Source organism: Pelodiscus sinensis, chromosome 22 (assembly GCF_049634645.1).
Source record: "Pelodiscus sinensis isolate JC-2024 chromosome 22, ASM4963464v1, whole genome shotgun sequence".
NCBI classification, from domain to species: Eukaryota; Metazoa; Chordata; order Testudines; family Trionychidae; genus Pelodiscus; species Pelodiscus sinensis.
In genome coordinates, this window is record NC_134732.1 from 23,712,632 (window position 1) to 23,740,327 (window position 27,696).

At 38.2% G+C, this 27,696-nt stretch overlaps 1 protein-coding gene and 1 long non-coding RNA gene across 10 annotated transcripts in view; one reads left to right on the plus strand and one right to left on the minus strand.

The window, feature by feature from the left end:
- Positions 1-27,696, minus strand: part of DENND1A (DENN domain containing 1A) — a 361,801-nt gene that overhangs the window by 89,194 nt on the left and 244,911 nt on the right. For all 7 annotated transcript variants that reach the window (XM_075905650.1, XM_075905649.1, XM_075905651.1 and 4 more), the window contains exon 13: positions 17,400-17,525. In XM_075905650.1, coding sequence (XP_075761765.1) covers positions 17,400-17,525 — 126 coding nt within the window. The remainder of the gene's footprint in view (positions 1-17,399; positions 17,526-27,696) is intronic.
- The window catches only part of LOC142819334 (uncharacterized), a 106,007-nt gene continuing 80,088 nt past the window's right edge, over positions 1,778-27,696 (plus strand). For all 3 annotated transcript variants that reach the window (XR_012897195.1, XR_012897193.1, XR_012897194.1), the window contains exons 1-2: positions 1,778-1,816; positions 10,319-10,500. This is a non-coding gene — a long non-coding RNA (uncharacterized LOC142819334). The remainder of the gene's footprint in view (positions 1,817-10,318; positions 10,501-27,696) is intronic.

Consider the following 27,696-nt stretch of genomic DNA (forward strand, 5'->3'; position numbering starts at 1 on the left):
TCTCTCTTATCTTTAGAGCTAGGATCAGACTTAAATAGAATTTTGGATGAGTTTCATTCAATTCCAGAGCCTTAGCATTCTTAATGCTCAAATATAAAATTTCCATTTCCAGCACTGATTTCCATAGTGAAGTTTCTAGTTCAGGAACTGCAGTTGAACCATGATTTTTTCATGCTACAGTGTCTGGGAATGAACTTCAGTAACACCATGGAATGACAGAATCTGTCTTTCAAAATAATTAAATCTAAATTAGTCCCTACAATTCCAGGTTGCTTTGTGGAGGATGTTACTAATTGCTACCCTCTTCCAGTCTCTCTGCAAACAGACGGTAAAGAAACTAAAGAAAAAACATTGCCTTTATGTCCAGTTCAGTAAAATGAAGGTTTTTAGTTTTTAAGAAAACAACGAACTTTGCTTTTTCATTTTCTGAAATGACAAGAATATCATGGTGGCTGTAACTGACAATAAAGTTTAATTCAAACATGCCACTGAGTTTTGTGTTTCTTGTTCATGCTACCTTACAGAAAATACAACCACTTCAAATTAAATGCATTATTCATGCTTTTTAAATTTAGTTGACATCCATAAAGTTTTTTCCATACAGTTTATTGCAGATCTTCTATGAACTGTTCCCTCCTGAGAACTATAATAAAATGAGTGGCTTCTGAAATTTCACAGCAGGTATTTTGATTTGGAAGTAATAATAGTTTTCTCCACAATTGTTATACAATTTATGCCATGATCTTCTAACAAATAAGTAAAAAGACTTAAATTGACATCAATATGTACATTTTTCTAACACTGCAAGCTAATTGTATATCTTTAATGGAGAAAAATGTTTATTCAAAAAATCTATTGAATATACCAACAATTGAGTTCAAAGTGGAGACACCACATGCATCTAAATAAATATCAAGGAAGTGTCAGAGGTAAACGAGGAGAGACCAGGTGAAGTGTGTGTGATGTGTTAATTGTATTCAAAAAATAATAATAGAGCAAGACAGAGAAGTCGAACTTCCAATTACCATAATGGTGTCTACTTCATAACACATTTTCAAACTTGAAAGAGACATTTTAAGCCATAGGAATTCTGAGCAGAATACCTCCAGCTGTGTTCTGCATAAATCTCATACACTGTACATACACAGTTTATTTAAATACCAAGTGCAGTTATGACTTACAAAATGCATATTTCAGTCACAATAGAATTTCTGTCATTGCCAAAAGCTACTCATCATGGAATGAAAGGAACAGAAAACAGTGAATTAAATTAGAAGATAAGAAAAGAGGGAACCTTTTCATCTGATGTTTTACCACACTAATGTAATTCTTTTTAAAGAACAATGCAGCTAACAGACCTCTCTCCAGTTTACACTGACATGCTCCCCAAAACAGAAACTTGTAAACCTAAAAATTCTGCATTACGTCCAATTTTGCCTAGTCAACATTGCAGTGATAAGCCATAGTTTACATTTCACTAGTACAATGTCCACACTGATATTTAAAAGAAATGGCAGAAAAATTGTGCCGGGAATCTTCACCCGCATATAAAAGCCAAGCCAAACTGGAAGAGAGAAGGCTAAGGGAGTCTCTTCAACGTCCCTCCATCTCCAGGAGAATTTAAAACCCTGGGAATGAGCACCATGTGACAACCCAAGCAGACAGGCCTCTCTTCCTTAAGGACGTGTGGAGAGGATGAGTGTGTGAACAGAACTATTGCTGAGTCATGGTGCAGGATCAAAACATCACAATGTGATTCTGAGGTGAGCTGTGACTCCATCCGGCAGCCTCTGGTCCAGCCTTGGTCATGGAAACAGTGAGTGAGCTCATTATCCATGTAAATGTCTCATCTTCTCTTTAATCCTACTAACCTCTTAGATTCACTTATTCAGTGAAGACAACAAATTCAACAAGTTATTTATTGATGTATGTAAAAAATAATTCCTTTAACTGTTGCCCTTCAATTCAATTGAACGCCCCCTTGTTTTTGTATTATAAGCACAGATGAATAGATGTGCCCAATCTATCATCTTTATACCATTCATTCTTTTATGCACTTGTATGACTTTTTCTCTGAACTAAGTCCCTCTACAGTCTTCTTCCATATAGAATTTCCATTCCACTAAAACCATTGTTGCCTGCCTCTGAACCTCCTTTATTTCTGCTATCTTTTCTGAGCTAAGATGGCCAGAACTCAATGCGGTACTCCAGATGAGGCTGCACCTTTTATGTAACATCACACTTTCCATCATTACTTTCTATCCTATTCTGTACAAACCCTAACACTTCAGTTGCTTTTTGGGCTCTTTTTCTAATACATTGCAAGCATTAAAGAATCATGGTCCACTTTTCTTCTGCAGAAACTGTACAGGTTTGCCCTCATTTTTTTATCTGTCTATATTATAATTCCAGTTGTAATTATTATTTCAATCAATTTACCTGATATTGAGGTCTGATTTACTAGCTTAAGTAGCAGGATAACTGCCAGCATTTTTTTCAATTAGTCTCAACACCTGTTATCCACTAGTTGCCCGTGTAACAATTCACTCCCTGAGTGTGCAAGTTTTCTCCAAAAAATTGAGAGAATTTCTTTTGTTGTTTTTGGGTATGTCTAAACTACATCCTTCTGTCGAAAGAGGGATGTAAATTAGACAAATCGAAAGTGCGAATGAAGTGGGGATTTAAATATCCTGTGCTTCATTTGCATAATGGCATCTGAGCGATTTTTCGAAAAAGGGTTTTTCAAAAGTGAAAGTGCCGTCTAGACATGGTTCTTCAAAAAAACCCCACACCTTTTTCGAAAGATCCAGTACTCCTTAGATGGCATCTCTAATTGTCTCAAAGTCAGAGATGAAAAAGCTCTGCTGGATCTTGCAATCCACCTCCCAAGTGGAAGGCAATTCCAGACAGAATGGATTAACTAGTGCCCTGTCTGGTCTAAATCAGGCACCTGCCATCCTTCTACCTACTAGTACATCTCACAAACATTTTCCACAAACATTTCCTTCTTATTTCCATCCCCACCTTTCTATCTATAGCCCCATGTACCAAACTAAATAATTCTCTCCAGGATTATAGATTAGAATAGCTGTAGAGTGTTATGTCCCCCATTAGTTATTATTTAAACCAACAGTAATATTTTGCTCTGTTAATCTTTTCTTGCAAAGTAGCTTAGTTTGTTGCTCTTTTTTGAACATTTTTTTTGACATTGTTCTTCTCAAATACAATTGAGGGCTGCAAATAAATATTTGTCACCTAATATTTTGGAAACAAAAAAGTTATTTCATTCAAAAGATAATAAACAATTCTATAAAAGAAGAGTCTAAAATACACCTTTCCTCAACACCATTAATTTATATGGATATCGACATCACTTATATTAATTATAGGTTACAACTGTAGTAGAGTAAGTACTTGTGAGAAAAAATATTTATGTTTATGAATTTAAACATAGCAAAGGCAAAGACAGGATACTCTGACAAACAGATGTCTTGCTAGAAAATACCCAGTACCAGTTACTGACATGAAAGCAAAAAACCAAAACAAAAAAACCCCCAGAAATTAAAAAATAGTTTTCCCTAGATTCAGAGAAGCTATTCCTAGTAGTGATTTCAACTCTTGGGTTAATTTGTTTGCATTAATAATATTTTAATTAAATGTTATAAACTTAAAAAGAACCACAGGCGGCTTAAAAATTAACTTATGCAAGCAGTGCCGTAAAAGACTACAAGTGTCATTCAATAATCTTCACACTAGGGGAAATAGCAGAAATTTCATTCCTAGAGTACACAGGAATCTAATTCATCTTATATCCTTGTATAGCACGTAGGATTCCAACTCTCTCCTAATCCATCTTTGCTTCCTCCTACTTGGCAGTGAAGTCATGATGCTGAATTTAGGGCACTGCAATCAGTGAGATAGCAACAGATTGCTTAAACAATCTGTGGACTGGGAGTGCAATATAGAAATTGAGCAGGAAAAAAGTACTGAGTGGGAGAAAGTTCCTATTAAATGTCCAAAAATCAGCAGTAACTTCACACGAGAGCGTGCAAGATTGATAGAAAAAAATCAAGTGCTTTTGTTTACATGATCTCTTTATTCCGATTTTTCCCTACAGTATGACTGCTCTTTTTAATGAAGCGTTTGTACACATGTGGTATAAACAGTGATAACCTCTTTTCATTGCTTTTTCCATATGTGGACGAACAATCTGATACACTCAAAGGAGCCCAGACCCCCAGAAGAATCTGGTGTAAAGAGAAGGACGTACACCATATTCAAGGCATACAGTAAAATGGTATATTTGAAAAAAAAAAAAACCTATCCAAAAGATGGCTGTGTAGGCAGTCAATTGGTAGGGGAGCAATTAGAGGGAGTTCGCAACAACTATTTGCTCTTCCATTCAATTGCTTAAAAAAACCAACTCACCATGGCAACAGCAGTACCATGTAGTACATAAAGTAGGTGTGAGATGCAGAGCCTGTTTAGGAAGAATCATGCACCAGTCTGTAACGTGCACATTTTAGTATGCTCATAAACATATTCCAACACTCTGCTGAACTTTTGGCTCATTTGTTATTTGACACTTTGCTCTGAGCTACATAATCTATTGTTTTTTCTTTTTATACTTTTGTCCTACTTAGATCCTATGGCTATGGATTAATAGATATTGATGGCAAGACAAGATTTTGAACAAGGGACAGCTATAGAATCACTAATATTTTCGTTGTTTCCTGCTAACATATTGCTGCTTTAACACCTTCTCAAACAAAAATATATTAATTTCTATGTATTATTACTTCTTGTATTACGGTAGCACCTAGGAACCACACACATGAACTAGCACCAGATTGTGTGAAATGCTGTACAAAACACAAACAAAACCATAATCCCACCCTCCTGGTAATCCCCCTTTAAAACTTCCTTCTCTCTTGTATGAGATTTACTTCTCTAAAGGGTGATTTCCATTGAACACCACATTGTTCCTGTAAAAAAGGGATGCTGTTTCTCCCAAAAGACATTTTTAAGAGCCAAAACTGTATAGGCAGAATCACTGAGTGGTGCAACAGCTTCATAAACACGACATTTGTTCTTGATATATTACTCCAGTTTCCTACTATTGCCCAATATGCAAACCAGCTAGTATGTAAAAAGTCCTATAGGCTACACAATATATACTCAGTAAATCAGATTTAACTGACCAAGTCATCTCAACTGTGCATTTATGTGCATCCTAACATTACAAAACATTTTTTTTCAGTTTTATTCACAAGAGGTACAATGTGTAACTAAAATCACTGGGAACATGCTAATGAAACAAAGTAAGAAGCAAGATAATTTCAAAACCACACGTGTTCATGACAGGATTTAATAATGACTCCTTCTGAGAGAAAACTTCCTGATAAAACTACACTTTCTATATTAGGAATTGCATCAGAGATACATACGACTCAGGAGGAAGAAAACTGTATTATAAACTGAACACAGACAACAAGAATCTACACTATCAATCCCTGCTTCTATCTGCAAACGTAACACTCATGACAATGAGATGTGCCAGCAAATGAAAAGAATGATTGTGCGCTAACCTCCAGAGGACTACAGCTGCGTCCCAGGCCATACTGAGAGCCCTCGGCAAGCCCAGGGACCCATGTGAGGGCAGATGCTCTACATCGAGCCATTCTGTGCTTCATATCCACTCGGCAGGGAATCTGGATGAATGTTCTGTTACCACATGGATCTGTATTAAGTTCTCAACGGAGCTTCACATCACCTGTGGAATCCCTGTTAGTAGGACTTCTTAGAGACAGCTACAAACAGCAGAAGGGGAAATGCTGTCCAAGAGCTGCAGAAGGATGGGAGCCCCTAGGGCTAGTCTGGAAGTGCTTAGAGCCTCACATATGCAAGGTTCTAGGGCTGAAACCACTATGGCAGAAGTTGGTGGAAGCATCTCAGACTTCTTCTCCCTACCTCACTCCAACATCTTTCAGTGGAAGACTATAATCTCAACAAGTTAAAAAGTTTATAAGCTTATAAACTGTTAAGGGAACCAGAGTAAATAGTAGTGAATAATAGTGGGGTGGGTTCTGGAGTGCCCCAGGGGATACTCCATCAGCGTCTGGAGCACAGGGTGGTGGTCTTGAGTGACCTCTGGCCCCCTCCCAGGCAGAGGCCAGGCACCCAATACCAGCTGCCCCAGGGATGGACCTGGCTGCTCGTCTTAGTTTGGAAAACAGAACCAACTTCCAAGATTGAGGCTCAGAACAGAGCTACTTGGAAGCTCTTGACACTATGGAGCAGGCGCATCTCACATGCAGTCAGGGGATGTTGCTCTGTATGCAGCATGCACACAACACCAGTATCAATATTCTGAAACGGAAGTTTTGATCGAGAAGCCCGGGTTCTGAAGCCGAATTCGCAGCCGAGGGACTGAAACAAGTTGACTCTACTAACAATACCTGTCACATTAGCTGAGGTTCTGTTTAGAAGGGTGAGGAAGAGAAAGACCCAGGTGATCTTCTCAGGCCATAATGTCAACTTAAGGAGCACTTGAGCTGGCACTGGACTGCAAGGTGGGGCAAGAGGCTGGACTGCACTGCTCAATGGCTAGCAACAAATCTAGCACAGGCCATTACCCTGCCTGTTAGAGGTGCATTGCTGGAGTAGATGTGAGAGCAATGCTATAGCACCAGCGTTCACCACAGAAAAACAAGGACGTTTCCCTTTTTTCTTGCCCTGCAGTGTGCACTCAGGAACTACATGGGTAGGCTGTAGGCTCCCATAAACTACTGTGCTCCAGTCTATAATTCAAAACCAGAAATCAGGGTAACCGGGGTATGCAGGGGCTCTTACAGGATGAAGGGATAAACTTACAAACCTGCAACAATAGTTTTTCAGAGAAAGTAAATGGTGGGAGGTGGAATACTGGAAATTCCTTCTGTTTGTTACATTTCCATCATAGGAGTATTGCATTCAACCTTCTCTTTTATAGTTCCTTATACTGATTATACCACTAGGACAAAATCACAAGGTTAAAAAGTTTAATATATTTTCTCTCTCATAAAATTAACTAAATGTGACTTAACTCAGATGGATTTTTCACTCAAAATTCTTCTCTACTGCCTCAAACTCTCTCATTACATCACTTTTAAGGGAAAAAATGAGAATAATCTTATTTATTACAAAAGTTAAATTTAAAAGTGTCATCTCCCTTCTGCTGTTATTTGGAATTCAAGTCTAAGCCAACATTTCCCAACTAGTACAATAAAGATAAGAAGGAAGCAATAACAACTGTTCTTTGTGCAAAGAAAAATCAATTGGAAAGAGAACCAAATTTAGGAAGCACTGCATTTAGAGAATGCAAGACAACAGAAGAGTTGACTGCACTGCAAAGGGAGATGTGGCACAGAAGATATTGTTTCATGTGTCAATTCATAAATGCGTAGCTGATGAAAATGCAGTAAGTAGCTCACATTTTTTAACTCGTTGAGTTCTAATTGGGTCTTTGATCCTAACTCAATAATTTCTAGTGTAGAGACATACGTATAAATGGACTCTCCTATTTTCCTCCACATGAACATATATACTACACAAATAATTTAAATAATTAGAAAACTGCAAAGATATTAATAGGCTAGGGCTCTTCATGGTTGTTTATATATTTTCTATTTTTGGAAATATAACAATTTTCATATCAATTTTGAAGTATTAAGAGTTACAATAATGACTCTGACATTCACTGCACCTGGCAAATAATATTTGCCTGCTATCTTTAAGAAATGCTATGGGTGGGTTAAAAATAAACCTGAACATTCAGTCCTCCTTGCCAGGCTTAGTAAATTACCAATTAACTTCATCATAGAAAGTGCATGATGTGTGTGGAAGTAGAAAGGTACATTTGCTTCTGTCCACTGAGATTCTGTATTTAGTTGTATCTGGACATAATTTAAGCTAAATTCAATCCAAATCAATTCAGAACTGTTAAGTCATTCATAAATGAACCAGTTACACAACAAGTTATTATTCATGCTGATAAACTAGTACAATGTCAAATAATCAACAATGAGAAAACAGAGGAAACTAATTAAGACTTCATTAAGACATTTAGTTGTTACAACTTTTAATTCCCAACATATTCAAGTTTACATTGACATCTATTTACTATTATTTAGCTAGAAATATCAAGGTTACTCAGAAAAAGTTTTCTATGATAAACTCTCATAGTTCAAATTACCAGCAATCTTTGATGGTATGAGAACCACCATAGGGATACAAATAATTATTTATGCCAATTATATTGTTTTTGCTTGTTGTTGTCTTAAAATATCAATAATATTGTTCCCTATTCATTTTGTTGCTGTTTTCTTTGCAAAACATTCTCCAATATGTTTTGAATGGAACAGAAAATATCAATTGGCTGTTTAAATCAACACCCACACCCCCCTATCACTTTAATAATTAGTGTTTGATGCCAATACCAATCTGGGAAGAATATGGTAGCTTCATTGATGGTGCAGAGCCAGCAGTGATAACACAAACCAACTAATAGGGCCTGCAAAAATAGGGTCACAAAGAATTACTGGCAACGAGTTAAAAGCAGAGATGACTCTTAGTAAGCCGGCAGGGTAATATTGGGTTCAAAATCTCTCTCATTTTCTTTGACTATGAAATATGTAATCTGAGAGCAGCCTGAAATGATTTTTCTTCTGTATACCAGCAACCATTCCCTTTTTTCCAAATCTGGTTTTAAGAATCTGTATAGTTCCTGCTGAATAACCAGTGGGGCCACAATATGCAGGACAAAGGTTTGAATGAAATAGTAACAAAACTCTGATCCAGCTAGAAAGGCAAAGACTATCCAGAAGGGCCCAATGCTAAAGGACTTAATTAGCCCTTATCAAGAAAACAACATGAGCCATTGAAAAGATGTAATATAGTCCTCACCATGGATAGCAGAGTAACTATCTTAGTCATTTCACACCTCCTAGAGGTTATCTGAAAGAAGGGGGGCAACATGCCATCGGCTGGAAGATATTAAAGCACTTACAGATGTCAGGACAGACCCACAGTGCTGAAGAGAGTTGCTTTCTTACAACAGCACTGGATATCCGATCCTCACAATCCTCTCAAAATCAGGATTAAATAGATTTTGTAAATGAGAGAAAAACAACACAGTAACACACGCAAAAAACACTTTGCAAAGAATGTGAAGTTCAACACCCTGACAACAGGATTACTGAATCTTGGGTGAACTAGGCCAGCCCTTTAAAAAATAGCAAACCAGGCTCCAGACTTTTCTCAATGTGCATTAGAGAGCATCACTTCCGTCAGCGTTCTCAAACACCTTTTCAGGGAAAAACAGTCTATTTAAGAGTTTATATCGTGTCTCTTATGCCTATCACATCCAGTCTATAGAATGTCATTTAGAAACACTACAACATTTATTATGTATAGTTGCATATGATAACAGCAAACTCAGAAGTCTTGAGAGGACTTTAGGAAAATGGGTCTTTTAGAATTATATTTCAGCATCTACATAGGATTGGAAAAGTAAGCCCCTCCCCCACACACATTATCTATGAAAGGTGTTACCACAGGAGAAAAGAGGTCCATGTTGCATTAAAGTTAATTACATGTTACTGGTCGGAACCAAAACGTGAAAGAGAAATATTTGCCCAGATTACCAATATGGTCTAGTAAACAATATACAAGTAAACAGGGTCCTCCATTTATACTATTTTACACGTATGGACAAAGAGGTAGCACGGGTATTTTTCTATATAAGATCATCTGCTGCTGCTACCATCTTACATGGGTAAAATCTTTGGAACATGATTCACTCTGATTTTGCTGGAATTGACAAGCCTTACCTACCCCAGTGGAAACAAAGGAGGCAGTAATGCCAGTCCTTTGAGAATATGGCATGTTAAACTCATGAGACAAGTCAAATATTCATATAAAAGCACTCACCTGATATTTAGAGCAGGCTATTGTGGAAGATGAAACTTTTGGACTTATACATTCTCTTGTAATATGTCCTAAATATTATTACTTTTCATGGAATTTGTCTAGTATGCTGATCTCTATTGCAGGCGCTAGTACATTTGTTTTTTGATTAAACAAAAAAATATGAATGTTAACTATGTAGGAGAAAGAAAAGTGATGAAACGATAGCCCTAACCACTAGGTGTCACTCCAGGAAAGAACATAGATTACATTTTTCATGAGATAGACTTGAAAGTCTTATCTCTCTTTTTCTACAATTACCAACATGTACGTAGCTATAAATAATTTTAAAAATATATTTATTTCTTTTGAGGATGACCCAATTTTCCAGCTTTAGCCTTTGAAAGATGATCATGATTTCATCTCCCCTTAAAAGATGTAAAGAATTAACCCTCAAAAAACTGCACCATAATCATTCAGATTACCAGTAAGGGGCATCTGTAATGTCAGAAAGGAAGATGTCATTACTAAGGGTACAATCCTACCTCAACAAAGGTAAGTACATTGCCTCTTTGTTTACTTTATTTAACAGAGAAGTGTGGAACAGTCTATACATCACATGTGAGAAACTGTTCTATAGTTTAAGATTTGACATTGAACAGTTATAGAAGAACTCAGTGGTAAGGATAAATGCATCAGTAATTTTTAAAAAACCGTAATTTTTGTGCTTAAATTCAGAGTAACAGATTCTACACAAGAAATATTTCCGGATTCAAAAGCTTTAGATTACAAAATACAATGGAAAGTTTAACATCACAAATAAGCGCTGGTCAAAGTATTGTTTTGCATGTCTAGTATGTAACTTCAAGCCCTGTAATGAGGCTCCATGTAATGAAATACAGGACATTAGAGCTGGTGAGGGATTATCAACAAATGCTGTTTGTCCACAAGCAGATGTTATGCAAAAATGTTCTGGTTTCGAAAAAAAATTAACTGGAAGAGTGTCACGGGTCCAAGATGGAATTTCTGGTCACAAAGGGTACGTCTAGACTACATGCCTCTGGCGACAGAGGCATGTAGATTAGGCTACCTGGCATAGGAAAATGAAGCGGTGATTTAAATAATCGCCTCTTCATTTAAATTTAAAAGGGTGCCGCGCTGAGCCAATCAGCTATTTGTCGGCTAAGCGTGGTAGTCTGGACGCTCCGCGGTACACATCAAAGGCATCTGTTGACCTCCCAGGTAAACCTCATCTCAGGAGCTATACCTGGGTGGTCGACAGATGCCTTTGATGTTGATCGCGGAGCGTCCAGACTACCGCGCTGAGCCAACAAACAGCTGATCGGCTCAGCACGGCAGCCATTTAAATTTAAATTAAGCGGCGATTATTTAAATCGCCACTTCATTTTCCTATGCCGGGTAGCCTAATCTATATGCCTCTGTCGGCAGAGGCATGTAGTCTAGACGTACCCAAAGAGAGAGCGGGAGCATGCAAGCTACCCCAGAAAAGCTAGTAGTTCAATAGTAGGGATGTATAAAATACAGGTTCAAGTCTCTGCTTCAAATCAGACAAACTAGGGCTGGGTCTCTAACATCCTTAACCACAGGGCTTACAAGTCAGTCTCTCTCTCTCTCTCTCTCTCTCCCCTCACCCTGCCTCTGGAATTGTTCCACTTTCTTATACACTTTAAATATTCATTAGGCCAAAAAGACTAAGCCAGAACCAGGCAGAATAGGGACTTGAAATTGGGTCTTCTGTGTCCTAGACAAGGCATTCCAACCTCGAAGCTATTAGCAATTTGAGGTGCTGCTCATCCTTTATCATGAAAAATGTTGAAAGGCCTGATTTTCATTCCAAAGTGAATTAAAAAAAAATTCCAGCACTCCCCATTTTTTGTTTTCTTTTGCACAACAGATTTTTTCTTTTCTGGTCCGCCCTCATTAAGACGTTTCTTAAAAATAATGAGTGTTTGGAGTTCATCTTTTGAGAAATTCTGGGCCACAAAGAAACTGAATGAAAAAGTAATGATCAAGCAACATGATCCCTTCTGTCTGCCCCAAAAAGTGTGTTCATACCTTATGCATTAGCGTATCAATAAACTCGTACAAAATTAACACTACCAACAAGTAAGAGCAACTCTTTCCTAGCAATAATTTCATAGGCAGCATCCCATAGTTCACTGTAGACTGTGACTGCGTAAGAGGTGGGATCTTTACAGACCATGTCCAATATTGCCTACTCATACATTTACACGGACATGTTGTAATAATGCAGTAATGGTGCAGTAATGTAAGAAAATACATCATCAAAGGCAGGCCAGGCTGAAATATTTGAAAATATTACTCATACTCTTAGAAGGCGTTAGCCTACAGCTGCTTCTCCCATTTGTTTTTAATTCACTTCAAAACACACCAGAACTATTTAATTTGACACTGTTAAATTCAGTGACGTAGTTTTGAAAGTTAACAGCAGCAAATGTGGATTAAAACATTTAAAACTAAGACCTTAATTATTTGGAAAATGTTGCCATGAAGAGCTTTTTTCAGGGAGAGAGTTCTTCTAGTCTAAAACCTCCAGCAGACACCTGCGAAACCTGAATGAGATTCAGTAGCTGAAGATGTCTCAGCTGCACAGCCTAAGAAACTGAGCTTGATGGGGTGCGATCACAGAAAACCCCTTGGGATTGTTCACTGGTGTGCTGATTATACCAATGATACTCACCTTCTTCCTCTTCGGGGCTCCCTACCACAATGTCCTGATGGGCCAGATTCTCTGGTCTCCCCCAGGCAAGGCACAGAGTTGGTTACCGCCATGCCCCCACCACCCACCCTGAAGAGCAATGCAGACACTGAACCATTTCAGCATTGGGAGAATGCAATTCTAAGGCACAGCATCCAGGAAAACTACCCTCAAAAGGGATCAAAATCGCAAATAAATTGGTCTTTCTTTGAGTAAAAGTTTTACACAAAGAAAGCTCATGAAAATGCATACCCTATCAATGAAAGAGAGATAGGCATACTGGTCATCTCCTCCAGGGAATAATTATTTACACTGGTCCAGATAGTAAATTAAAGTGTTTTTATTAAGTACAAACAGTTGGATTTAAGTGGTTGCAAGTGAAAACAGACATATCAAAGTAAATTACTAAGTTAAAATGAAAAGAAAATGAACAGCTAGTACTAATTCACTAGAAAACTTATTGCAAGTAAATTCTTATTCTAAAGAGCTGTTCCAGGCATAATCTTCAGGGCAGAGACAACATTTTTTTATCTTGATCTGGGTCTCCAGCCCTTTGTATCCTTCCAGGATTTTCCAGACCAGTCAAAGATAAAGGGCTGATAACTTCTTGCTTAAATAGTCTTTTCCCCAGGGTGGGAACCTTTTGTTCTACATTCCCCCTTCTATGGAAAACTACCTGGGTCAAAAAATGCAATTCCAGTACCACGTCGTACGGTAACATGTCTTACTAGTCCAATCACCTTTGGACTTACAGGACAAACAAAGGGGAGGGGGTGAAGGAGGGAACATTAACGGCTCTCATGAGCACATTTAGAATTATAAATAGTCTCAAACGTCATATCTCTAACTTTTCATACAAGAATAACACACACACTAAAAAAGGATATAAAGATCCAGCAGACTGTAACATTAAAATCGATAGGTTACATAGGGTATTTTGTCTAAAGTATCTCTGGGTATGTCTAGACTGCATCCCTCTGTCGGCAGAGGCATGCAGATTAGGCAGGTCAACATTTCAAATGAGGCAGGGATTTAAATATCCGGCACCTAATTTGCATAAAAAAATGTCTGCCCCGTTTTGCTGACTCAGCACTTTGTCGGCAAAAAGCAGCAGTCTAAAGGGGGATCTGTCGAGAGAGAAAGCCTTATGTGGCCATTTTTATGCAAATTAGGCATGGGATATTTAAATCCCTGCCTCATTTGCAATGTCGACCTGCCTAATCTGCAGACAGAGGGATGCAGTCTAGACATACCCTCAGAGTTATGCATGCTTATATTCATAAGTCAAACTTCCTAAAGCATGGGGGAGGAAGGGAGACCATCAAATTTATCTCTAGCCTTGATCAGACCTTTCCAATCCTCCATCATCAGGGAACCTTCCTCTCTTCACTGGATACAGTTTGACCACACAAGGATGAAGTATTAGCCAATGACATAGGCTGAGAGGTACTCAAGATATTGACAAAGGAGAATTTCTTAAAGCCGACCGGAAACTTTCCTGCATCCCCCAGCTTGTTGTTACGTGTGCTCTTGTAAACAGAAATTTGGCCCACAATGATTCAAGCAAGATGAAGTGTCACTCTAGTCACAGCTTGACTGTATGAGGTCAGTCTGAAGCTATGTTCTGCACTCTGACAATCACTATGCATCAGGCAAAATTTAAAGCTTTTCCCAATATAATCTGAACTAATTCCTAATGAACTACGTGCCTCAAAACTACCCCTCTCCACTGACGGAGGTAAGTCATCAGTATTTTACAGAAGAAACCTTGAGGCTTTCATAGATTGTATGATTTGGCCGAGACTATGCAGGAAATCCTTGGCAGAAACGGTAACAGAATCCAGGTCACCTGACTCTTAGGCCTAATCTATGCTTTAATCACAAGTCCATCAAGATGGTTTGAAACATACAGGGTTTAAACATAGCATTCTAGCTAACAATCAAGGAGCTTCTAGCACACAAAGTTGCCGTGTTTTCATAGAATATATTTGTTACAGCATTAAAAAATGTATACTGTTATGAGAACATATCTAAAAATTTAAGAAAGAGGAGAAGGTTACTCACCCTGTGCAGTAATGGAGGTTCTTCGAGATGGTTGTCCCTGTGGGTGCTCCACCACCCGCCCTTCCTCCCCGCTGCTTTGGATTTTTTTTAAAAATTTGAAGACAGAAAACCTTAACTCTAAACTAGAAAGAACTGTAACGCTAGCTACCTCTATAAGTAATACGGAAATATTCACATTTTTAAAGTACTTCAAAACAAAACTGGAGAGCAACAGAGGTTCTGACTAATGCTGGTGGTGCTAGAGAAGGAAGCGAATGGATGGCCAGTCGGGGCACCGTGCATGCTCTCTGTCTGGCGGGCACAGCCTACCAGGGGGCACTGCTACTGTAAATCTCCGACGAGGCCCCTAACAGAGCACCCACAAAGACACTCCTCGAAGAAGAAACAGAGGTTCCTACATATTCCCTGATCTTTGAGATTAGACTGAGAACCTTCCTATAAAAGGGTTTTTCTAAGACAGATTTGTACAATGGGCTTTTTCAATTATGTGTAGAGTTTCTGTTTGTGCAAATCAAAAGAGGGTTTTTACTTGTTCCGATGAGCTCGTTCTAGAAGGGGGAATTGTCATTTCCAAGATGTGTGTCATCATCAGCCAATTTTGATATCTCATCTGTACCCTTCAGCCTTCAGAATACCAGATGTTATTCCCAGTAAAGCAATTGACAATTTTATTCTTCTTCATAAAACCCCCAACCTTAACTAGTTAATCCCTCTCACATATCGAAGCAGCACGCACACCAATACTCCCAGAGTTGCCTGGCAACTAGTGGGAGGAGTGTCAGAGAGCAAGAAAGGCCTAAACGAATGAAGGGAAGTCGGTGTTTGCTTGACATGGATAAAGGAGGCTTACAGCCAGGCTGCGTGGCTGCTTTCACTTTTATTAATTATATGGATGGGAATTAAAGTAGCTCCTTTTAGTTCATATTTGGTATGTTAAAAGCACAAAATCCACACCTGACAACTGCTATAAGCTGTGCTCAGATACATCAAATACATTTATATTTATACACACACCATACATATCTCTCTGCTATCAGAATAGGACAAACAGACTGAGCTGTGCTGAATTCAACAGTGTTATTTTTTTAACAGTGACTATGTCTGGATGGAATGATTCTCATTCATTGAAGATGCTGGATAAACTATTTAAAAATCTGATCAAGCTATCTCTCTCCCACCACCTTTATGAAATCAACAAATAATTCATAGTATGCAAAATATTGAGTGTAGTATTAATGGGGCTGTGATGGATTTCTGGATAGGGAAAATAAAAGGAAATCAAAGAACTACATCTGTTTCCCAAATTCTGTCTTTTGTTGTAACCAACTGTGTGGGTGAAAGGTGTTTACACGCTGCGTACCAGAATCCTATATTCATCTCCAGAGACAGAATGCAGAAGATAGCACCCTTCCTTGAGTCACCACTAACTCATCCACTCTCATTACTCCAACTCAGCCTCTCTCTAAATTGTTCCTGCTCCTCACTGCAGTCACCAATTCTCCACGTTAAGGCAAAAGGTACATTCTCCACTCAGTGGGGATTTTCTTGTGCACCTCCCGTTAGTCTAAGATGCAGTAGCTTTAATAAGCCCTGAACTTTAGGTAGAGAATATCCCCCACATTTTGCTTTAATTTACCTGTGTAGTAGTCTCCTCTGTATTGAGGGAAAGAAGAGGAAGTGAATAGGGCTCTAAGACTTTTACAGGTATTTTATGGTCCACTGAGATAAGTAGCCCTTTCCATCTGGCTCAAACCTTGTGCATTATAGCTAACACATTCATCAGATCATCTACTCAGTCCCTATCTATCACGTGGGCCTATAGGACTCTGAACATGCTCTGTTTTCTCAGGGGAGGTCAATCACCATAAGTAGAGCTTCATAAAACCCTTACATGGGAATATAGGTATTGCCAGACTGGATCAAACTTGAGGTCTATCTAGTCCAGTAAAGTGACTGACTGCAGTGAATGCCAACTGCTTCAAAAGAAGGTACAAGAACCCCAAAGTAGGCAGAACACATTGTCTCATCCTGATCTAGAATAGATAGAGAGTGGCTTAATCCCTGAAGTATTAGGATGAATATCCCTTCAAAGCTTTTTTGGCATTAACTAATGACTCTCATTATTGACATTATCCAGATAAATATTCAATCTCCTCAATGCCTTCCTATTGAAGTGAGTTCCACATTGCAATAACAGGGGTGAAAAATATTTTTATTGGTTTGAATTTTTTTTACCTTTTACATTTCAATCATTGCCCCCTTATTCTTGTGTTATGAGACAGAGTGAAGAGAAGCTCCCAATCTATATTCCCCATACCTTGTATTATTCTACCAATGTCCATCGTATCCCCTCTTAAATTATCTCCTTTCTGAAGTAAATAATACTAATTCTTTTCATGCTCTCTTTATACAAGAGTTCTTCTAGACCCTTTAAATCAAACTCCTCTTTGCTGAACCCTTCTATTTCCACAACATCTTGAGATCATTGACCAATGCCACATGCAGCATTCCAACTGAGTCGGTATTATTAAGTTCCATAAAATCCTTATAACATTCTTAGCATTATTTACAACCTCCATCTGAACATCTTATGGGCAATTTCCACTACTATGTATCTGCATTTGTGTTAACATACGGACGTCCTACTTACGGGTTCAATTTTCAGTGCATTTCTGTAGCTCCCAAAGAAAGAGGCCTGGGCTTTTAGGAATGCTCTTGCTACTCCATCCCCAGTAGTTGTGGAGACTTTCTTCAATCTGTTCTTGAGTGCAGAAACCTGTAAGTACATAGCAGTCCTAGATCATCTTCACGGCATAAAAGAGAACTTACTGAATGGGGAACTTGCCAAAAAGTTTCATCTGCTGCAGCTGTAAGGAGGAATGACATATCAAATACAAAGCAGGAGTTTTCCATTCTAGGGAAACTAGATTTCCAGCTACTTATTTTGGCCACCAGCAAATCACATTTTGCTTGGAAGCCAGCAGGCAGGAATGCAGGAAGATAAGGACGTGTTTTTAAAAGCGGACTTTCCATGCATCTGTTGTTACATGTTCATAGCTACAAGGACTTTGCTGTTCTTTGAGGTAATCTATACAGTGGTGCATCATTCCCTCTTCGGACCCACCAATGAACTTCATTCCTCAGTTTCAGAATATAAGAACAGCCATTCTGGCTCAGACCAATGTCCCATCGAGACTAGTATCTTGTCTCTGACTGCAGCCAGTGACAGAGGATTCAGAGGGAATCAACAGTACAGGAAAATGTATCAAGTGACTCATCCTGTTGTCTAGTCCTTGCCTCTGCCAGGTGCAAGTTCAGGGACACCTGGAGCATGGAGTGGTATCCCTGTGCATCTTAGCTAATGGCCACTGATGGACCTATTTTCCATTCATTTATCTCATTCTTTTTCGAACCCTTATACTTTTGACCTTCACAATTTCCTAAGGTAACAATTTTCACAGGTTGACTGTGCTTTTTATTTTACTTTAAAACTGTGAATGTCATCGGGTGACCCTAGTTCGTGTGTTCTGTGTAGGTGTAAATAAAACTTCCTTATTCGCTTTCTCCTTATCATTCTTGATTTTAAATAAACCTAACATATTACCCATTAATCCCTGTCTTTTTAATATCTCTGCATGTAGAAGCTGTTCCATGCCCCAATAATTTTGGTTACCCTTCTCTGCACATTATAAAATTATTTTTTGAGATGAAGTGACCAGAACTATATGCAGTTTTCAAGGTGTAGGTGTACCATGGATTTGAATAGCGGCATTATGATATATTCTGGTTTATTATCTATCCCTTTCTTAATGGATTCTAATATTAGGTAGCCTTTTTGATCACTGCAAATTGAGTGGATGTTTTCAGAGAATTTTCTTTGATGACTGCAAGATCTCTTTCTTGAGTGATAGCAGCTAATTTCTCTCTCATCATTTGGAATGTTTTAACTGGGATTATTTTCCCTCCATGTGCATTACTTTGCACTTGTCCACAATGAATTTCATGTGCCATTTTGTCACCCAGTGATCCAGTTTAGTGAGTTCTTCCTGTGATTCTTTGCAGTCAGTTTTGTACTAAACTATCTTGAGTAATTTTGTATCCTCTGCAAACTTTGATATCTCTCGGTTCACCCCTTCTTCCAGATTATTTGTGATTATGTTGAGCAGCACTTGTCCCAGTAGAGACTTTTTGAGAGGGGAATCCTCTTATTTACCTTTCTCCATTGTGAAAACTGACTATTTATTCCTACCCTTTGTTTCCCATCTTTTAGCCAGTTACTGAGCCATGACAAGACTTCCCTCTTAGCCTTTGATTGCCTAGTTTGCTTAAGAGCCTTTAATTAGGGACTTTATCAAAGGCATTCTGAAAATCCAAATACATTATTCAAACAGGATCACCTTTGTCCACATGCTTGATGACTCCCTCAAAGAATTCTAACAGATTGGTGAGGCACAATTGCTCTTTACAAAACCTGTGTGGACTCTTCCCCAACACATTGTGTTTATCTATTGTCTGATGATTTTTTTGGGGGGAGGGGAGGAGTAACTATAGTTTCATCCAAATTGCCTGGGACTAAAGCTATCCTTACTAGTTTCTAATTGCCAGATAGCCTCTGAAGCATTTTTTAAAATAGTTGTCACATGAGCTACCCTTCTATCATCTTGTACAGAAGCTGATGTAAGCAACAGGTTACGTGTCATACTCTGTAATTTCTGACCGACTCCACCATTCCAACAATGAGGAAGTTATAATGCTGATGGATGAGATAAACATGTATAGTTGATATTTAGCTGCAATTAAAGTCAGATTAAGGATGACCAGAAAGCATTTGGGATTTGTAAATTTCATGCATGTCATCTGATGAAGCATTATATGAGATACATCATCCCTGTTATTTTGGCCAAACCTGATTACAATACATACCATAATTTAGATACTTTTTTTATTCACTATAGGAATGTCAACATGGCCCCTTTCCCAGCCTACCATAATTCTGTAGAAATGTATATAGAAAAACATTTGACAAGAATGTTATTAGTTAAATGGTGCAGAAACAAAAAATCATAAACAGGCCCAAGATCTTTGCTCTCTCTGGAGTTTAAGAATATTAAAGGTTTTTTTGCCCCTTCTGTTCGTTATTACTGGTGCTGAATATAGTTCAATACTAATGCCCGCCATATAAATGAAATTCCACAAATATTTTGTAAGTGGCTTATAAACATGTAGGGCTAGATATATATACCAGTATAATTTTATTCTACAAAGCTAAACTATGTAGAGACTAAATTATGCCGTTTGTAGAATGTCTACCACAACAGGGTCCCAATCCTGATTACATTATATAAATGGAAAGGGTTAGGATGATATTCAGAGTCAGCATACCCCAGAATGTATTTCAGAAGCTTGAACTGAAATTCTAAATGAAATGTTTTCATTCAAGTAAAAAGAAAACCTATACAAATGACAAAAGCATCTCCCAATGACAATGGTGACATTTCCATCCTTTGAAATGGTCGATATCTACTGAGGATCTTTTCTTCCTGCTTCTCAAAAGGCTCTATACCACCTGTGTTAGATAATTCCTCACTTAACCTTCACTGCCCTTTCTCTTTCATACTAGAGGTGTTTAATTACCTCAGATTCACAAAGCTGCACTTCAGGTGAACATAGTCCTAATGGTCTCATTACCATTTACACAAAGAAATACTCACTGATAGTAACTAAGCAAATATCAACTGTATACCCTCTACACAAGCAAATTTGAACCCTGTCCAAGCATGCAGGTTACCATACTCTTCTCTCCATACTCCAAGGTCTGCAGTTTTGAAGGATTACCCATTACCATTTTCTGTTCTTCAAAATTTCTCATATATAAATAGGTTGTGACTTGGTTTGTTGTCTTTCCTTTTTAGTGCTTATAGCTCAATAACTTCTCAAGTCTGGTTGTATATCTCCATACTATTGTTAGTGACAGCATTTTTGCTTTTCAAACACACAAAATAAGATAAAACATCTCTTTGCACATTAATGTTTAACTTGCTGTGCCTGAGCCGCAATGGCTGCAACCAAATCATCAACAAATAATTTTGTCAGCAGAATTTTTTAGTGTTGAAGATGCTAGGACAGGATATGTTCACTCTCTAAAGCAGATGGCACAGAAGTGAAATAGGTGGAAAAACAGAAGATATAGGAAAACTAAGACCACACACTACCGTTTCCTTTGTTTTACATGACATAGAATGCCATGGCTTAAAACGGAAAAGAGAGTGTGAGGGAGTGAGAAGAGGGCCGGGCGGTGCGGAGGCTAAAGAAAGCCTTTTTGCCCAGCTAGCCCCACCCTGCTTTACCTGCAGCCAATGCCAGACCTGGAGAGAGGATAAGAGAAAAGAGCCTGGCTCAGTTAGGGGCTGACCAGCAGAGACAGGACCTGAGCTTAGGGTCATAGCTTTGTGTCCCAGCCTCCTCCCTGTTTCTGCAACTCTGCCAGAGGATCTCGGCGTTAATACTTTTTCTGCCAATGAGCACAGTTGCTCAAAAAAGGTAAAGCTAGGAAAAAGCCAGGTGCCATAAGGAAGTCTGAGGATTTTAAGAGCACTAGAAATGCAATATATACATTGTCTCTATGGCATCCTGTTTATTGTCTATTCAATGAGTGGGCATTGGCCTTAACACAACAACTTTACTTGAAACTTGTAGATCTGCCGTCATATTCAAGCACTGGCTGCTCACCTAATTTTTCTTTACCTTTCTCAAAATCTAAAAAAGTTGTGCCTTTTTTTGCTGGCACATGCTACAATGTGGACTGCAGAAAATGTAACCCATGGCAATGTATTTAATTGGCTTGTGTCAAATGTTTGTTCTAGACATAATTACAAAGAGATTTCTGGATATTTATTTGTAACTTTTCCTGAAGCATGACAGTGATTTTGTCATAAGATGCCTGAAATTACTATCTCATACTTTAAGGTGGTGAATTAAAGGGGTGTCCAGCATTGATTGTAAATCCAAACATTATAGTTTAATGTCAATAATCCATGCATTAAATGAGCTTCTAAGCACATGCTAACATGTAGACTATCATAGACTATAGATAGACTATAATCTATGGCTCATTTGCTTTCATTGAAACCACTCTTACTAGGCCAAATGGAATTATAGCACCATTAGACTGTTAAGTCTGAACAAGTTACAAATAAGCATAATTATTAATTTTATCCTCAGCTCACCCATGTTTGGAAGGCCAAGTAACAGCTGTAACTATTTTCTTGGCTTTTGCTTTCTATATTAGCTTTACAGGTTATTTTTGCAGCTATATCTTGAAGCTCATAATCAACCCAGAAAACTTTAGTGTGTTTTTTTTATTAGCACAAACTTGGGGAAAGAGGCGCTTGCTGCTAAAGTACAGGAATGGCAATCAAAAGATCTAGATTCTATTTCTGGCTCTCTGACAGGCTTTTAATGTGGCCTAAGGCAAGTCATAACCTCGCTGCATCTTAGGTTCCTCATTTATGAAAGAAGTAGAATAATGACATACCTCACTAGGGTGTTCTGAGGCTTAATAAATTAGCATTTCTAAATCACTGAGATCCTCAGATAGAAGGTGTTAACTATTTACTGATAAAGAACTGTAGAAAAAAATTAATAAACCCATTCTTGTGTGGTATGTATAAGAGGAGAGTTTTCCGCCTCCTTTAAAATGAAAATTAAACATAGCACTACAATGTACTTATTTTATGGATTCACATATTTACCCATTTCAATGAAGTCAAGAGCTACTTTTTCCACTAACATAATATAATGTAGCTTAAATAACAAAGCATTAAAAATAATATATCAGGGAGATTGATGAGTGAACAAAAGTAAACCTGCTCCTTTGTTTACTCTAGAATAAATTAATACATAAAACAAAATAGGCTGCATAACCTGAACTGCGCCTGTATTCTGCCTGAAGAGATGGGGTTTTTTTTTTTTTTTTTTTTTGGTAATAAGAAGGTGACCGTTCAATATGAAGATTATTTCTAACCAGCCACATATACATGTAGCTTACCCTGGAGTGTTTTTAAAGAAGATTTTTATACTTCTGGCAGTTCAGGTTTAAAGGTCAGATTGAAACTATCACCATGTTTCAAAATGCAATCTGTGCAATGCAGCATAATGAAATGGTTCAGTAAAGGTGCTAGTGGAAATTCTTTTAATTAGGTCCAAGGCTTTTCAGTTGTCAACATGAATAAAGTAAGAAACATTCTCTTGCAAACAGAAAAAAAAGAAAAGAAAATATAAATGGAAGTTACCTTTCAAAATTGGATTTGCAATTGAAAAACAGAAGTTAGTATTGCTATGATCTCAACATGTTTCAGTTCCCAGAAAGCAGAGACAAACAGTGAAGTGTAAGAGCATCTAATTGTGAAAGCTGGCTAACAAATAGGATATGGATACCATGCAAAAAAATAATCAGAAGCAATTGCAAGTATTTATAAAAACATTATGGATTAAATTTAATATTTTCATTTCTTTCACTAAGCATAAAATTTATGCTTTATAATATGAAGCTCTGATACCTACAACTAAGACTCCAATATGACACTATTATCATCTGAAATACTTAAACATATATCCGCAGGGACTGTAACAAAGTATATAAAACCAGAAATAAACTGACTCCCCCTCAACCATTGATATAACTCATAGAAAGATATGTAGGAAACCTGTCAGCAGCAAGTGCAACTAGAAGATAAAAACAGTTCTTAATTACAAGTTTCAGAGAGGTAGGGTGTGATTCCGTTTCAGAAAAAAGGAGAAGTCCTGTGGACCTTAAAGACTAAAAATTTATTAGGGCATCAGCTTTCTTAATAAACTTCCTTTGTTAATATTGAAAATTTAAAAAGGAACACTGCTATTCAAAGAGCTCTCTCTGACCCCCCTATCAGCAGCAACATCCAGCGGTATCACAAACACGAAGTTGAGCAGGGACAGACTCTAGCACTTCAAATATATACCTACTAATGCAGATGTTTGTACCTTGATTTTGAAAGGAGCTGACCTGGGCAATTCAGGAAGTCTGATAGCTAGAAGTTACTGTGCAGTGGAGCCAGAGCAAAGCACTGACATTCTTTGTTAGGTGTTTAATCCGATTCTACTGGAACTCTCTCAAGATTATCCAACCTCTGTAACATGCACATTCATTGGAGAGACACTTCACAATAGTCCATTTTCACTCAGGTCTTAGGACTGAAATGGTAACAAAACTCACTTGGAACGATAGAAAGACCGGTTTAGGCAGTGTCATTAATTGTGAGATCCAAGCATGACTCACAGAAAAAGTCTCCAGCAAATTCACATGACTTTAAGGGATTCTTTTTTTCAATGTAGCAAAAAGAGTTGTTCAGAAAATCAAGCAGACTATTAATTTTGTTATGGCATGAATAGCCTGCCAGTGAACACAGCAAAGTAAATGCTACTCATCTCTGCAGAATGTAACTGAATTTAATTCACCAAAGTAAATTTTGCATACAGTCAAGGATTAATGAAGTGCTTAGTGCTAATGCTACCTTGCAACACTGAAAGCATGGTTTGTCTTAGCCATTCACAACTGTGGAACCGTTACTAATATTTTTACTCCCTCAACTAACGTATCCTGGTACAGTCCCCAACAGATCACAAATGCATCCATGTGGAGTGAGCCCAGTGAGATGCCAGAATCTCTTTCACCTTTCTTCCTTCTCTCCTTCCCCTGGAAGAAATGGTGTATAATAGATCAGCTTCATGGCCTCCCTGCTGTGATGAACAACTTGATCCACTTACAGTTCCAAACACACGATGAATGAAAGAACAGACAAAAATTCACTTCTTGCAAAGAAAAGCAGCTGCTCTCTAGTGGTCAAGGGCAAATATTAAACCATTTTAAAGGAAAGGAAAAGACCTAGGAGAACACTTAATTATCTAGGCAACTAAGAATACAAATGAGGAATAAGACAGAAACGTGGATTCCAAACATTAACTACACAAAGCAAAATGATTCAGGTTAAGTCTTTGTTACAATACATATTCAACCCAGCTGTGTTTCTATAGCAGTTGTGAAAAAATATAAATCATGTGCATTGTTTGAGAGTCATGCCAGCTAATTGAATTTACTGGCAGCACTTCCTCTGCAATGCTCCAAACATCCTCTAAGAGAAAATGTAGCTTTTAAATAGACCTGAAGAAAACTGAATCAAGAATTTTGAACTAATAAAACACAACTCTTTACTGTTATAAACGTGAAGTAAAAGTAAGTAATGAAAGGAAGGAAGTCTCTTAAAATTTATTACATTCCAGAGCTTGAAGTTTTGGGTTTATTGGTGAAGTCTCTTCTGTTGTTCTACAGTGCTTCTGCTATAGCGCTTTTAATGAAGCCCCATAAAATCTAATATAATAGTTGGCTGTTGACAAATCATATACACATACAAGGCCCAGGGTTTGCTGTATCCAGACATTTCTTACATAATTCTATGAAATTTACAAGTTTGACATTTCCACAGTTGTGCATAATAGCATGAGTGATGACCAGCTGGCAGATTTGGATGCAAATAGTAAAGTCAAAATGAAGAGCTATTTAATATCAATACCAAAGAGAGGCTTTGAAATAACTTTAATAGACTGAAATGCTGGCACGAGCCAAGGAGCACAGAATCATCCAGAACTCACTGCTTCCTGCCTACCTGGTTATATACAGTGACGAACAGTCACATTGCGGACCACTGAGGAGTGAAGGGATGTCACAGCGCCAAGCAGTGAGCATGCATGAGTGACCCAGTGCAATGAATGGGAAACTTACTTGGATTGACTTCTGCCCTGAGGGAATAGTCACTTTTCAATGGACATGGATAGTCTCTCACCAGGCTGTGGTAACTGGAAATCATTGCTCTTACAGCAAACAATGATCAGCCAAACTAATTCGCATGAAGCTATTACAATACATTTGACTTATCTAGCAGTGGAATGGAAACAACTCAGGGGTTGGGACTTCCTTTTGAACGTGGCGATTCTAGAAGTTTGACGGATGCCGCTTTGGCTGATATCAATGCCCAAGTTGCAAGGCTACTACTATGGAACTCCAAGGGGGATGCTAGACGTGTTTAGCTACAATTCCACTTCCTTTCATTTAGTGCCTTCAACGTGAATCCGGCTAGCAATATTTTGAACTTTTCTCCCCCTGAATTTTTGCTTGATGAATATGGTCAGGCAGTGACCATTTCTGTGTCTTGGCTGTTTGGAGGCCTCTGTGAAATGCATTTGGAGTCTCAGTCCCATTCCTAACATGCACCCACAACAAAAGGCAGACACTTCTGTTGGAAGTAGCTGGCTGACAGCAGGCAGACCTCGCACTGAAATCTTCAGGGTGACCACAAATCACTTCCCCCACACAGAGGTACTCTGACCAGGAATGCTTGAAGTATGCTGGTGACAAGGAAGGACAAATGCATGTGATGTTGAAAGGCCTGCATACCAGCTGACATTCTCCAGATTCCTCCTATCTCTGTTTAGTGCACTACTCTTGGAACAGCTGTGTCATGTTAGTGCAGAATATCAAAAAGATGGATATTCTGTACTTCAAAATGACATGAATATTAATTGTCTAAGCAAACAGCCATACACATGATGCTCCCCCAAGTATCAGGACTCAAAACACTGCTTCTTCATGGGCCCCAAGCTTCCACAGCCAGCAATCATGTTCATCTGGAGAGCAGACCTTTACCACAGCAGCCAAGCTACAGTTATACATTTTCATTTTCATCTGCGGCTCTGAACTGGTGAATATTAACTGAGTAAGTGAGGCTCATGCTGGGAGTGAGGGTATATGCAGGTTGGGTGTTTGCTCTTCTACTTCTGTCTGTTAAGTGATTCACAGTCAAGAATCCTCATCAACCAGGAGAATTGATTCACACATCCAACCACTACTACAAAAATGAAATAGGGCTTCCTTTGGTTGAAAAACTAGTGCCAGTCTATGAACATCCTGCTGAAAACTGCAGCAGAAAACACAATGTTAACAGCCAAGAGACTCCACCTTTCCACACTGCAACAGAGCAATGTACTCCAGCATCACTGTGATGCCAATCATCTCTGTAATGAGGCAAGAGCCCTCCCCGTGAATGTCTGGTACTCTTATTAATTGGACAAAATCACATCAGAGGACAAAGGGCTTTCCTCTAGGCAAAATAGATGGGTCTCCCCTCTCAATCTCTCGAGTAAATTTTACAAAATGCTCCAACCAGGTCCTGTGAGAGAAAAAAAAAAATCTAGAAAATGTTACACTGCCACTTTTCGATGAGCCACAAACACTAGCCTGCATTATGGTGAAATGAGGTGAAAGACAAGGCAAAGCAAGGCAGAGATTTCAAGTGTTATATATAATATGGAAAAACTACAGAGATATACTTAAAATAAAAGAGTTGTCCTGTAGCACCTAATATTCTAACAATATTATGCGTATATAGTGTATAATAAGCTTTTGTAGGCAAAACCCACTTCATCAGATGAGAGAGGAAGTGGGTTTTGCCCACAAAAAACTCATGATACTATCCATTCATCCATCCATGTTAGTCTATAAGATGCTACAAGACAACTTTTTTATTTTTATTTTTTTTAAAGTATTCAACTGCAGACAGAGGCAGGATTTTATTTAGATCATTAAATAAGTGAAAAGAAGCAGACATTACAAATGATGGATCCTAGTAATCAACTGAATAGTGTGTCTAGTAAGAGAATTTCAGATTTTTCTGTCTTCTTCCAAAACGACACCAGCAGGACTGTACATGGCTTCTAGTGCATTTGCTGTACATGCTTTGCCATGCGTTGCCTCTTTTAGTTTCATTAGCAAAGATACTCTGGTATCACACGGCAACAAGACAGTAATGTAAATCAGGCTCATCATTGTCTCACTACAGTTAAAGAACCAAACATTTATG